Source organism: Osmerus eperlanus, chromosome 3 (genome assembly GCF_963692335.1).
Source record: "Osmerus eperlanus chromosome 3, fOsmEpe2.1, whole genome shotgun sequence".
In the NCBI taxonomy this organism is placed as follows: Eukaryota; Metazoa; Chordata; class Actinopteri; order Osmeriformes; family Osmeridae; genus Osmerus; species Osmerus eperlanus.
Window position 1 is genome coordinate 21,037,795 of NC_085020.1, and position 13,989 is coordinate 21,051,783.

At 52.7% G+C, this 13,989-nt stretch overlaps 1 protein-coding gene across 1 annotated transcript in view; it reads right to left on the reverse strand.

The window, feature by feature from the left end:
- Positions 1-12,559: 12,559 nt before the first annotated feature.
- Positions 12,560-13,989, reverse strand: part of LOC134017789 (protein NLRC3-like) — a 31,947-nt gene continuing 30,517 nt past the window's right edge. The window contains 2 exon segments of the mRNA XM_062457818.1: positions 12,560-13,447; positions 13,449-13,665. Coding sequence (XP_062313802.1) covers positions 13,135-13,447; positions 13,449-13,665 — 530 coding nt within the window. The 3' untranslated portion in view covers positions 12,560-13,134.

Below are 13,989 nucleotides of genomic sequence, written 5' to 3' on the forward strand. Positions count from 1 at the left end.
AGCTCTGTACCCTGAACATCCCACTGGTGACCTTGGGCACAAAGCCTGGGTTAGGTCACACCACTGCGCTTGTCTGGTCACCTGAGATGATCAGACAGTCTGCGTGTGTGGACAAGGCACACAAGTCAGTCACTGGCTTAGCCGGAGTCAGAGCGAGGAGGAAGCTGGTGAGATAAACGAAGCGCAGGCTGGTGATCAGTTCAAACAAAGGCTTCCATAACCAGACCCTTGTCTCTGAGGCTTTAATCCTTTTCACTTTATTAACCTACTGACATTCCCCAGACAGCTGCTCTCTGCTGATTCAGCAGCACTGGAAAGAGATCCATGTTGTCATGGTTATGTGCTGGAATTCACGTGGTCCCACCGTGGCCCTGACGCTCTCTGAGGGGGTCTGAGCCTGTACGTACCAGACAGGAAACGTTTAACCAACAGGAGGCTGAACACAGTCGTCCTGGCAACACCTTCATAACAAGCTGAGACGGCTGTTGCATATACCCTGACACTAGTCTCCTGTCAAACAGTGATCGTAAAAAGCACAAAAACGTTTTGATCAGGAATTGTGTGTGATGTGTGTGTCGTGTGTGTATTGGTTGTGTATGTGTCTTTGTTTGGTGTGGTGGGTGTATGTGTGGGCTGAGTGGTGGGTGTATGTGCGGGCTGAGTGGTGGGTGTATGTGCGGGTTGAGTGGTGGGTGTATGTGTGGCCTGAGTGGTGGGTGTATGTGTGGGCTGAGTGGTGGGTGTATGTGTGGGCTGAGTGGTGGGTGTATGTGTGGGCTGAGTGGTGGGTGTATGTGTGGGCTGAGTGGTGGGTGTATGTGTGGGCTGAGTGGTGGGTGTATGTGTGGGCTGAGTGGTGGGTGTATGTGTGGGCTGAGTGGTGGGTGTATGTGTGGGCTGAGTGGTGGGTGTATGTGTGGGCTGAGTGGTGGGTGTATGTGTGGGCTGAGTGGTGGGTGTATGTGTGGGCTGAGTGGTGGGTGTATGTGTGGGCTGAGTGGTGGGTGTATGTGTGGGCTGAGTGGTGGGTGTATGTGTGGGCTGAGTGGGAGAGAGGGCTGCCAAAGGGTCGTTCTTGATTGTGCGCAGAAACCGTTTGGAATATCCCCTCTGTCTAAGTGCGTGAAATAGTGTTGAGATGGCTATGTGTAAATCTTCTTTGTAAGAAGATATTCTATGAAACCGGATTATTTGTGATTTGACTATACCTTTAAATGTGTGTTTGGGATGGTAGGTCTGTTTGTGTAACAGGGCGTGTGTGTCTGTAGGTTTGAAATATACCCGTGTCTGTAATGTCTTATGTGTTGTATTTATTGGGTGAAAGTATACTGTGGTGCCCAAAAAGTGAATTTGCTGTGGGTCAATTATGTACTTTACTGTTATTGAGGGGTGATGTGAGTTGAGTATGTGTATGAATTCTGTGAAATGTTTCATGTCGTGTGGCCATGCTCCTATGATGTCATCTAAAAACCTGTAGTAAAATGATGGTTGCAGTGGACACTTTGACAGCGCTTCTCTCTCCCACTCAGACATGTAGATGTTTGCATAGGCGGGTGCGAACTTCTTGCCCATAGCTGTTCCCGATATCTGTAGATATTGTTTATTGTTGAATAAAAAGTCATTTCTGTCTAGACTCATTTGGAGTAATTGTAGAATGTCCTGATCCGATCTATTGGGGTCTGGGTGTTTTTGGAATAATGACGTTGACAACCTGCACACCCATCGTGGTGTTAATGTTGGTGTACAGGCTGTCAACGTCAATGGTGAAGATGTGTGTGTGGGAGGGAACAGCTATGGGCTTGAGCTTCTCTAAGAAGTGGTAGGTGTCTTTGAGGTAACTGGGGTGGCGGGTGGATAGGGGGTTGATATGATAGTCGATGTATTCCGATATGTTGTAAGATTCGCTGTTACAGTCCGATACTATGGGTCTACCAGGAGGAACTTCAAAGGGAATGGTCCAGGTGTCCGGTTCTTTATGGATCTTGGGAAGTAAGTACAGAAGTCTTTGTCGTGGTGTGTCCGGTCCGTATAAATAGTCCCGTTGTTTGGCTGTAATGTAGCGTCTGTTGTAAAGTGATTTGATGATGGTCCTAAATTTAACCTGTGTCTGTGGTTGTATGCTGTCCGGTATGATCTTGTAATGTCTGCTGTTGTTTAATTGCCTGTTTGCTTCAAAAATGTACTGGTGATGATCTAAAATGACTATTTTGGATCCTTTGTCCGCTGGTTTGATGACTACCGTATGTGTGTGTTGTTTTTAAGTGTTTGTAGGGATTCTCGGAGTGTGGTCGTGAGGTTGTCCTGTCTGTCCGTCTGTGTGTTGTGGTCTCGTAGTGTCCTTCTGTCTGTCTTGATAAGATTCCTGATGTGGTGATCCACCTGGAGAGTTTGGGCTCCCAGGTGGAGGGGTTGATGAATGGCAGGTGAACGTCACTGTCTGTGAAGCCAAAGTAGTCCAAAATCTTGAGTCGTCTGTGGTATTAGTGAATGTCCCTTTGAAGTTCCTCATGGTCAAAAGTGGTGGGGCGAGGAACGAAGGTGAGGCCTCTCTCCAGCAGTGCTATTTGTGCTGGTGATGGATGGAATGTTTTGGACAGGTTCAGTATGTTGGAGTTAGGTGGTAGTGGTGTGTAAGAGGGCTGAGAGACGGAGAGAGGGGGGTAGATGTGTGTGTCGTTGGCAAGTGAATGGTGATGTTAGAGGTGTCCGGGTTGTGGGTAGGGGTGATTATAAATTTAGCTGTGCACACCAGTGTGAGAAAATTGCTGTTGCTGTTTCCGGTGTCCAGTGAATGGTGTCCCTAGTGGTGCGAGATGAGTCGTTGGGTATTTCAAAGAGTGTGGGTAGATGTGTGCTGATGTATCCCTTCATTATCTTGATGTTTTGTTTCTGTTGTGGGGTGAGAAGTGGTGAGTGGTTCATGATGGGGACATAGATGGTGGCGTTGGGGAAGGTGCTCTGGGCTTCCTTGTACATGCTGGCTAACTGCTTCAGTGATGTCTGGTATGGGTCGTGGTCCTTGTTGTTGAGACCCACCGAGAGGACCACCACCTCTGTGTGTGGATGTACATTAGTTTTTTCTAAAACTTTTGGGAAATGGTAGAAGGTGGCCCCAGGGTAGCTGTCCACCTGTGCCATAGGGTTCTGGAAGGAGGGGATTCTGTTGAGGTTGGAGTCCCCAATGAATAGGTGGGACTTGATGCCTTTGATAGTCCGGTCCGCCACCTTGCGCGCGGCACGGGCTATGTGGTAGGATGGTTTGAATAATGTGTGGGTGTGTGGGGAGGTGGTTGGGCCTTGTGCTGGGAGCTGAGAGGTGTGTGACGGCTGTAGGGGTGTGTGTGCTAAGGCGCCAAGTGGCGGAGAGTCCCCCACAGGCCCCTTGGTAGGATGGAAAGGGGAGGGCTCAGAGCAGGCTTTATCTCAAGGGGAGTTGCCTTTTAGGTGCCCTTTCATCATTTTAGCCTGCAATGAGGGCCTGTTTTTGGGGGGACTCTCCTGTCTGGCGCCTGGGGAAGGGAAGAAAGAGGGGGTTACTGGGTGTTCAGTGATGTTTGGGCCAGCTTCCTGAGGGATGGGGGAGGCTGATGAGGGGGACTTTCGGTGACCTACAGGGGAGGGGAAGCTTGTCTCTGTGGAGAAAGCTCCCCGTGTACGTGTCTGTGTGTGGGAGGGGGAGTAGGTGTGTTTTTTGAAGTGGGACTGAGTGAGGGACTTAGTGGCTAGTGTAGGGGGGGTCCTGAGTGTGGTGGCCAGGAGGGGGATCTGGGATGTGCCTGTACCTAAATTGAGTGTGTATTTGTATGCATGAGTGGCTCTGGGGAGGAGTGGGAATTCTGGGGATGTCTGTGTGTTGTGAAATGAAGTGTCTGTGATGTGTTGTTCGATGGGTGTTCCTATGTGTGTGCTAATTATTTCTTTTGTAGGTGTGCTTGGACGTGTTGTAGCTGACTGCAGTGGCGGTGAGGCTGGCAAGGTGGTGGAATGGACGATCGGCAGAGGTAAGTGCTGTGTGGTGGTCTGATGTGCAGGTGAAATTGACAAGGTCTGAGGAGCTGTGGGTGATTGGACTACAGGTAGGATGAAATGTGTGTTGCGTGGCTGTTGAGTGGTTGAGCGTGATGTGGTACTAGCTGTGTGTATGGTGGGTGGCTGTTGCGTGGTTGAGTATGATGTAAGTATGATAAGCGTGTCTGCATATGTCTTGCGTGGCTGTTGGGTGGATGTGTGTGATGCAGGGATGACTGTGCGTGTAGTGGTGGTGGTAGTAGTGAGTGGCTGATGTACAGGTGGATCTGTTGTGGGGGTGACTGTGTGTGTAGTGGTGGTGGTAGTAGTGAGTGGCTGATGTACAGGTGGATCTGTTGTGTGGGTGACTGTGTGTGTAGTGGTGGTGGTAGTAGTGAGTGGTTGATGTACAGGTGGATCTGTTGTGGGGGTGACTGTGTGTGTAGTGGTGGTGGTAGTAGTGAGTGGCTGATGTACAGGTGGATCTGTTGTGGGGGTGACTGTGTGTGTAGTGGTGGTGGTAGTAGTGAGTGGTTGATGTACAGGTGGATCTGTTGTGGGGGTGACTGTGTGTGTAGTGGTGGTGGTAGTAGTGAGTGGTTGATGTACAGGTGGATCTGTTGTGGGGGTGACTGTGTGTGTAGTGGTGGTGGTAGTAGTGAGTGGTTGATGTACAGGTGGATCTGTTGTGGGGGTGACTGTGTGTGTAGTGGCTGGCTGTTGAGTGGATGCCTGTGGTGTTGGAGTGGTCCTGTGTGCCTGTCCGTGCTGTGTGGCTGAGGGGAGTTGTAGAAGTGTCTCTACTGTTGTGATGGTTGTCTGTGTGAGTCTGTGTGTGTATCTCTTCTGTGCCCACCCCATGGCTATGTGCAGTGCAGTGGTGTTTAGGGTGGGTGCTGTCGGAATGAGTGTCTGGATGGTGGAGTTGTAGTGTGTCTGTAAAATGCCCAGGTTATTGTTCATCCATAGTGTAGTGTTGTCTGAAACTACGAGTGTGGTGTGTTCAGTAGGTGAAGAAGGCCTGATAAAAGAAGTGAGTTTCCCCACCTGCCTCATCATGCCCCTTGGGTGAGTCTTAGTAAGAATGGCTGCATTCATGATCTCTCCATGGTGGACTGCCTGTATTCATTTCAAATACAATTTGGCTGCTTTTCTGGTGGCATCATCCGGTGCCTGACCAGTGGGTGGAGTGTTGTGTGTGCTGTGTGTGTGGGTGTTGTGTGTGTGCGTGTCTGCATGAGTGTTGTGTGTGTGGGTATTGTGTGGCTGCGCGTTGGGTGGATGCGTTCGCTATTGATAAGTGTTGTAGGCCTGGGTGTTGTGTGACTGAGTGTTGTGTGGTACAGTGTGATGTGGATGAGGATTGTGGGGCTGGGTGTTGTATGGTTGGGTGTTGTGTAATGGAGTGTGATCTGGGTGAGTGTTGTGGCCTTGGGTGTTGTATGGTTGGGTGTTGTGTAATGGAGTGTGATGTGGGTGAGTGTTGTGGCCTTGGGTGTTGTATGGTTGGGTGTTGTGTAATGGAGTGTGATCTGGGTGAGTGTTGTGGCCTTGGGGGTTGTATGGTTGGGTGTTGTGTAATGGAGTGTGATCTGGGTGAGTGTTGTGGCCTTGGGTGTTGTATGGTTGGGTGTTGTGTAATGGAGTGTGATCTGGGTGAGTGTTGTGGGGCTGGGTGTTGTATGGTTGGGTGTTGTGTAATGGAGTGTGATCTGGGTGAGTGTTGTGGGGCTGGGTGTTGTATGGTTGGGTGTTGTGTAATGGAGTGTGATCTGGGTGAGTGTTGTGGCCTTGGGTGTTGTATGGTTGGGTGTTGTGTAATGGAGTGTGATCTGGGTGAGTGTTGTGGGGCTGGGTGTTGTATGGTTGGGTGTTGTGTAATGGAGTGTGATCTGGGTGAGTGTTGTGGCCTTGGGTGTTGTATGGTTGGGTGTTGTGTAATGGAATGTGATCTGGATGAGTGTTGTGGGGCTGGGTGTTGTATGGTTGGGTGTTGTGTAATGGAGTGTGATCTGGGTGAGTGTTGTGGGGCTGGGTGTTGTATGGTTGGGTGTTGTGTAATGGAGTGTGATCTGGGTGAGTGTTGTGGCCTTGGGTGTTGTATGGTTGGGTGTTGTGTAATGGAGTGTGATCTGGGTGAGTGTTGTGGCCTTGGGTGTTGTATGGTTGGGTGTTGTGTAATGGAGTGTGATCTGGGTGAGTGTTGTGGGGCTGGGTGTTGTATGGTTGGGTGTTGTGTAATGGAGTGTGATCTGGGTGAGTGTTGTGGGGCTGGGTGTTGTATGGTTGGGTGTTGTGTAATGGAGTGTGATCTGGGTGAGTGTTGTGGCCTTGGGTGTTGTATGGTTGGGTGTTGTGTAATGGAGTGTGATCTGGGTGAGTGTTGTGGGGCTGGGTGTTGTTTGGTTGGGTGTTGTGTGGTACAGTGTGATGTGGATGAGGGTTGTAGGCCTGGGTGTTGTATGGTTGGGTGTTGTGTAATGGAGTGTGATCTGGGGGAGTGTTGTGGCCTTGGGTGTTGTATGCCAGAGTTTTGCGTGGTTGAGTGTGTTGTACATGAGTGTTATGTGGTTGAATGTTGTGTGCATGGATGTTATATGGATGCATGTTACGGTACTGTGTCTGAATGGAAGGATGTGGTGCTCTGTTGTACGTGTGTGATGTTCTAAATGGTGGGTGGGAGGGAGGGTGGACGGAGAGTGTAAGGAGGGAGGGTGGGGGGAGAGAGTAGAGAGGGAGAGTAGGGAGGGAGGGTGGGGGGAGAGAGTAGGGAGGGAGGGGATCACACTAGACACACAGACAGTGTATATTCAAGTGGGTAATACTGTCATATTACTGGTCCTAAATGTAGTGTTTCCAGTGTGTGTGTGTGTACATGTGTGTGTACGTGTGTGTGTGTGTGTGCATGTGTGTGTGTGTGTGTACATGTGTGTGTGTGTGCATGTGTGTGTACATGTGTGTGTGTGTGTGTGTGTGACCCTCACCTGTCACTGACCACCACACTCCTATAGACCTGCTGTACCTGGACTGACCCTCACCTGTCACTGACCATGATTCTGGATCAGCTCTTGGTACATCTGAACCTGTGTTCTGATTAAAGGTTCTGCACTTGTGTTCCACTCCTGGTCTCTCTGTCCTGTTACAACCAAAAGTCTTCATGACCAGGAAAATCTACACCCTTGTCTCTTGGGCTGAATCCATTTCACTTTATTAACCTGCTGTTGTAAACACTCCCCAGATAACTGCTGTGTGCTGATTCAGCAGCACTGGAATGAGAGCAGTGTTGTCATGGCTGTGTGCTGGAGGTCACATGTATATGGGGACAATAACAGCAGTCTCAGACAGGGTTAGGGTTAGAAAGGGAGGGCCGTAGTGTCTTACAGATCTCCTCCACTCCCTCACCACGGAGGATGGCTACCGAAGTCTCCACTCCTCTGGTGGAATGAGCCTGAATGCCAGGAGACACAGGACATCCCACACCCTCATCCATGATACTGAGAGCATTGTGGAGCCAGAGAGAGAGGCTTTGTGGAGACAAAGTATGCCAACTCTTGATCCATCACAGCAGATCAGTAACTGAGGGGAAGATCTGATAGATGCACAGCATTTCAGGTAGTGTAGGGGGGTTAATATTGGTGAAACAATCAAAACGAATTCCCCTGTTTGAAGGAAGATGGGAAACTGAACAGTGTTTTAACATTAACCAATGTCAATGCCAATACCACAATGCCAATATCAATATAATTAGTTATTTGTATGTGGGTTAAATCAGAGCAAGAATGGTCAAAGTAAGGTTAAATGAATATACATTTAATAACATTGCAAATGAATGAAATCAATTACAAGGCAAACATGGTACAAAATGAAATCTTTAAATCTTACCTACTCTACCATGATTATTGTAACTCAGAGAGAGAAAGCAAGAGGTGAGGAAGGAGAAGGAGTAGGACAAGCCAGAGCTGAGGAGAAGGTCTCATGAGATGAAGAATCCACAGAACAATGCTTCACAATTCCCTTTATACACAAGAACAACCAATCAGACCACATCTTGACCCTTACTTATCAACACATGACTTAGCAATGTGACAGGAAGTTACACAATGAGGTGTGAGACCCATCAAGCAGAGACTCTGTCCAGCAACTCCAGATGTTAGCATATGAGAGGAGGGGGCAGGGTGACACCCAGCCTTACAGTAGCATGAGAGAGGAGGGGGCAGAGTGACACCCAGCCTTACAGTAGCATGAGAGAGGAGGGGGCAGGGGGGCACCCAGCCTTACAGTAGCATGAGAGAGGAGGGGGCAGGGGGACACCCAGCCTTACAGTAGCATGAGAGAGGAGGGGGCAGGGGGACACCCAGCCTTACAGTAGCATGAGAGAGGAGGGGGCAGAGTGACACCCAGCCTTACAGTAGCATGAGAGAGGAGGGGGCAGAGTGACACCCAGCCTTACAGTAGCATGAGAGAGGAGGGGGCAGGGTGACACCCAGCCTTACAGTGGCATGAGAGAGGAGGGGGCAGGGTGACACCCAGCCTTACAGTAGCATGAGAGAGGAGGGGGCAGGGTGACACCCAGCCTTACAGTAGCATGAGAGAGGAGGGGGCAGGGGGACACCCAGCCTTACAGTAGCATGAGAGAGCGTCTACTGGACATAAACACAGCTACGTTTTTCTTTCTCCCCGCTGTGTGGAGGGGGGAAGAATGATCTCAGCTGGCAGCTCTGTACCCTGAACATCCCACTGGTGACCTTTGGCACAAAGCCTGGGTTAGGTCACACCACTGTGCTTGTCTGGTCACCTGAGATGATCAGACAGTCTGCGTGTGTGGACAAGGCACACAAGTCAGTCACTGGCTTAGCCGGAGTCAGAGCGAGGAGGAAGCTGGTGAGATAAACGAAGCGCAGGCTGGTGATCGGTTCAAACAAAGGCTTCCATAACCAGACCCTTGTCTCTGAGGCTTTAATCCATTTCACCTTATTAACCTTCTGACATTCCCCAGACAGCTGCTCTCTGCTGATTCAGCAGCACTGGAATGAGATCCATGTTGTCATGGTTATGTGCTGGAATTCATGTGGTCCCACCGTGGCCCTGACGCTCTCTGAGGGGGTCTGAGCCTGTACGTACCAGACAGGAAACGTTTAACCAACAGGAGGCTGAACAGTCGTCCTGGCAACACCTTCATGACAAGCTGAGACGGCTGTTGCATATACCCTGACACTACCCGCAGTCTGCTGTCAAACAGTGATTGTAAAAAGCACCAGAACGTTTTGATCCGGTACCAGACTGGGTCAACGTTTTGTCCTTCACACCACCGAGAGAAAGTTTGCCAGCGTGTCACATGACCCCTCACAGTGGATCACATGACCCCTCACAGTGGATCACATGCATGTGCTCTGTACAGTCTGGATGACAGCCTCAGACAGACCTCTGTGTTCTAACAGGTCCCTCTCAGTAGCCAAGCCATGAGAGGACCTCCGATCCCAGGTGGGCTCTTCACCGTGCCTCCGGCTTGGGAGAGCATCCTTCCACTGAGGGAGAGGCCTCGTCCATCCACCCCCAACGGTGGTTCGTCCCCGTGACATCAGGTCTGCTCCTTTGTTGAGCAGGTCTGGGATATGCAGGGCTCTCAGGGAGGGGAGACAAGACAGGTACTCATGCAGGCACCTAAACATGTCCTTTGAGCCTTCTCATACTACAAATGGACAGATACAAACAGATGGGTTTCAGCAAAACAATGATTGTCACCGAACGACCTCCTAGTTAAGTTACTAAACCTTCTCCCTGGTTCATGTGTGTGTGTGACCCTGCCCATCTCCCCCTGGCCTCCTCCAGGTAGATTGAGCCCAGGTGCAGGTAGATGGGATGTGTGTCTGAGGCGTCCACCACTAAGTCCAGGGTCCTCTCATATCAGAGAGTAGGGAGGGAGGGTGGGGGGAGAGAGTAGGGAGGGAGGGAGGGTGGGGGGAGAGAGTAGGGAGGGAGGGTGGGGGGAGAGAGTAGGGAGGGAGGGAGGGTGGGGGGAGAGAGTAGGGAGGGAGGGTGGGGGGAGAGTGTAAGGAGGGAGGGTGGGGGGAGAGAGTAGGGAGGGAGGGTAGGGAGGGAGGGTGGGGGGGAGAGTAGGGAGGGAGGGTGGGGGGAGAGAGTAGGGAGGGAGAGTAGGGAGGGAGGGTGGAGGGAGAGAGTAGCGAGGGAGGGTAGGGGGAGAGAGGAGGGAGGGAGGGTGGGGGGAGAGAGTAGGGAGGGAGGGTGGGGGGAGAGAGTAGGGAGGGAGGGAGGGTGGGGGGAGAGAGTAGGGAGGGAGGGTGGGGGGAGAGTGTAAGGAGGGAGGGTGGGGGGAGAGAGTAGGGAGGGAGGGTAGGGAGGGAGGGTGGGGGGGAGAGTAGGGAGGGAGGGTGGGGGGAGAGAGTAGGGAGGGAGAGTAGGGAGGGAGGGTGGGGGGAGAGAGTAGGGAGGGAGGGTGGGGGGAGAGAGTAGGGAGGGAGGGAGGGTGGGGGGAGAGAGTAGGGAGGGAGGGTGGGGGGAGAGAGTAGGGAGGGAGGGTGGGGGGAGAGAGTAGGGAGGGAGGGTGGGGGGAGAGAGTAGGGAGGGAGGGTGGGGGGAGAGAGTAGGGAGGGAGGGTGGGGGGAGAGAGTAGGGAGGGAGGGTAGGGAGGGAGGGTGGGGGGGAGAGTAGGGAGGGAGGGTGGGGGGAGAGAGTAGGGAGGGAGAGTAGGGAGGGAGGGTGGAGGGAGAGAGTAGCGAGGGAGGGTAGGGGGAGAGAGGAGGGAGGGAGGGTGGGGGGAGAGAGTAGGGAGGGAGAGTGTAGGGAGGGAGGGTGGGGGGAGAGAGTAGGGAGGGAGGGTGGGGGGAGAGTGTAGGGAGGGATGGTGGGGGGAGAGAGTAGGGAGGGAGAGTGGGGGGGAGAGAGTAGGGAGGGAGGGTGGAGGGAGGGAGAGAGTAGCGAAGGAGGGTAGGGAGGGAGGGTGGGGCGAGAGAGTAGGGAGGGAGGGTAGGGAGGGTGGGGGGAGAGAGTAGGGAGGGAGGGTAGGGAGGGTGGGGGGAGAGAGTAGGGAGGGAGAGTAGGGAGGGAGGGTGGGGGAGAGAGTAGGGAGGGAGGGTGGGGGAGAGAGTAGGGAGGGAGGGTGGAGGGAGGGAGAGAGTAGCGAGGGAGGGTAGGGGGAGAGAGTAGCGAGGGAGGGTAGGGAGGGAGAGTAGGGAAGAAGGGTGGGGGAGAGAGTAGGGAGGGAGGGTGGAGGGAGGGAGAGAGTAGCGAGGGAGGGTAGGGAGGGAGGGTGGGGCGAGAGAGTAGGGAGGGAGGGTGGGGGGGAGAGTATGGAGGGAGGGTGGGGAGAGAGTAGGGAGGGAGGGTGGGGGGAGAGTGTAGGGAGGGAGGGAGGGTGGGGGGAGAGAGTAGCGAGGGAGGGTGGGGGGAGAGAGTAGGGAGGGAGGGTGGGGAAGAGAGTAGGGAGGGAGGGTGGGGGGGAGAGAGTAGGGAGGGAGGGTGGGGGAGAGAGTAGGGAGGGAGGGTGAGGGGAGAGAATAGGGAGGGAGGGTAGGGAGGGAGGGAGTAGGGAGGGAGGGTGGGGGGAGAGACTTGATGTAGTCGGGAGCAGTCCTGTTCACCGCTCGGAAGGTCAGTACCAGAGTCTTGAATCTGATACGGGCCGTGATGGGAAGCCAGTGGAGGGAGATGAGGAGTGGGGGGAGAGAGTAGGGAGGGAGGGTGGGGGAGAGAATAGGGAGGGAGGGTGAGGGGAGAGAATAGGGAGGGAGGGTGAGGGGAGAGAGTAGGGAGGGAGGGTGGGGGGAGAGAATAGGGAGGGAGGGTGAGGGGAGAGAGTAGGGAGGGAGGGTGGGGGAGAGAGTAGGGAGGGAGGGTGGGGGGGAGAGAGTAGGGAGGGAGGGTGGGGGAGAGAGTAGGGAGGGAGGGTGAGGGGAGAGAGTAGGGAGGGAGGGTAGGGAGGGAGGGTGGGGGGGAGAGAGTAGGTAGGGAGGGTGGGGGGAGAGAGTAGGGAGGGAGGGTGGGGGGAGAGAGTAGGGAGGGAGAGTAGGGAGGGAAGGTGGGGGGAGAGAGTAGGGAGGGAGGGTGGGGGGAGAGAGTAGGGAGGGAGAGTAGGGAGGGAGGGTGGGGGGAGAGAGTAGGGAGGGAGAGTAGGGAGGGAAGGTGGGGGGAGAGAGTAGGGAGGGAGGGTGGGGGGAGAGAGTAGGGAGGGAGGGTAGGGGGAGAGAGTAGGGAGGGAGGGTGAGGGGAGAGAGTAGGGAGGGAGGGTGGGGGGAGAGAGTAGGGAGGGAGGGTGGGGGGAGAGAGTAGGGAGGGAGGGTGAGGGGAGAGAGTACATTTACATTCATTCATTTAGCAGACGCTTTTCTACAAAAGAGCACAGGTCACTGATCATAGTGGGGAGAGAGTAGGGAGGGAGGGTGGGGGGAGGGTTAGTGTGTGTGTGTGTACGTGTGTGTGTGTGTACATGTGTGTGTGTGTGTGTGTGTACGTGTGTGTGTGTGTGTGTGTGTGTGTGTGTGTGTGTCTATAGGGCCACTGGGTCACCAACAAACACACAGCATGTCTTCTATCATCCTGTATAAAACATCTTTATTTCTCCTTATTTAGTCACTAAGACACTATTTAGTTCATCACATTCAGTGGGACTGAGATCAAAGACAGGATTGTTGTTTGTCAACAATTAACCCGTTAAGGAGCAGCATCACACGTGTGCGATAGTTCGAAAGCCCCACAGAGTAACGTCACACGTGTGATTCTGAACATTCCAACCGACTATTTTCCGACAGACAAAAACGACATGACAAACGCTGTAGTACGGCTTCAAAATGTACAATTAGGAGGCTAACAAGTAACACTAGCAGGTAGTAGCATTGCTACGAGTATTATGCTAGGTTGCTAGGTAACGGAAGCTAACTAAAGCTAGCTAGCTTCCGTTTTGGAAAAATAACTCACTCTGGTGGAAGCGTCGGTAATATTTAGAGATATTAATAATATTTAATATCAGTAATATTTACATCTAAAGGTTAAAACAAAACAAACATTCTACACACAGCAATATTTACAAACACTCTGGGATATCAATTCCAACTGTACAGTTCAATCTTCAATGACATCTATGTGAGCACAGTGTGTGAGAGTGTGTGTGGGCTATTCTACCTGACACAGGGACACTGAGGAGCCATGAACCCTGAACCCAGGATAGAGGGGCTCAGTGAATGTGCTGTGGAATGTGTGCAGGTGGGTCAGTGTGTCAGAGGAGACTGTGTAGAAGGACAGAGTGCCGGCCGGCCAGTCCAGATACACTCCTACTCTGTGGGAGCTGGGGGGGGGGGGGCAGGTATGGCAGATCTCATCATTGTGCCAGGCAGAGTAACTGTAATCATCACAGTCCAGACTCCAGGACTTGTTATTGTGTCCAAGCACACAGTCAGCACCCCCTCCTCTCCTGCTGATTCCTTTATGTCACTGCTATATAAACCCATCCTCCACTCCACTCTGCCTCCCAGTAACAGCGCCCAGACAGACCCTCTCTACACAGCACCTGTTCCCAGTCCTCAAATCTCTCTGGGTGATCAGGATACGGCTGCTTCTCTCTCCTCCATGTCACCTTTCTGTTCTCCTCAGACAGAGAGAGTTCTCTGTTTGCTGTGTTTGGGTCCAGTGTGAGCTCACAGGCATCTGATGGGGGAGACCAAGACACAATATATTACTGATCATCATCATTCACATTAGAATGTCTCCCTCTTCCTGCCCTCCCCCTTTCATTCTCTCTCTCCCCCTCTCTCTCCCCCTCTCTCTCTCTCTCTCTCTCTATCTCTCTATTTCTGTTCCATCCTCTCTACCCTGCTCTCTGTCCCTCCCTCTCTCTCTCTCTTCCACTCTCCCTCTCTTCCTTTCATTCTCTCATTCTGTTCTCCATCCCTCACATGCTACCTCTCTCCCTCCAAATCCCTCTTTCCATCATCCCTCATCTCCTTACCCCTGATATGCCCCCATCACTCC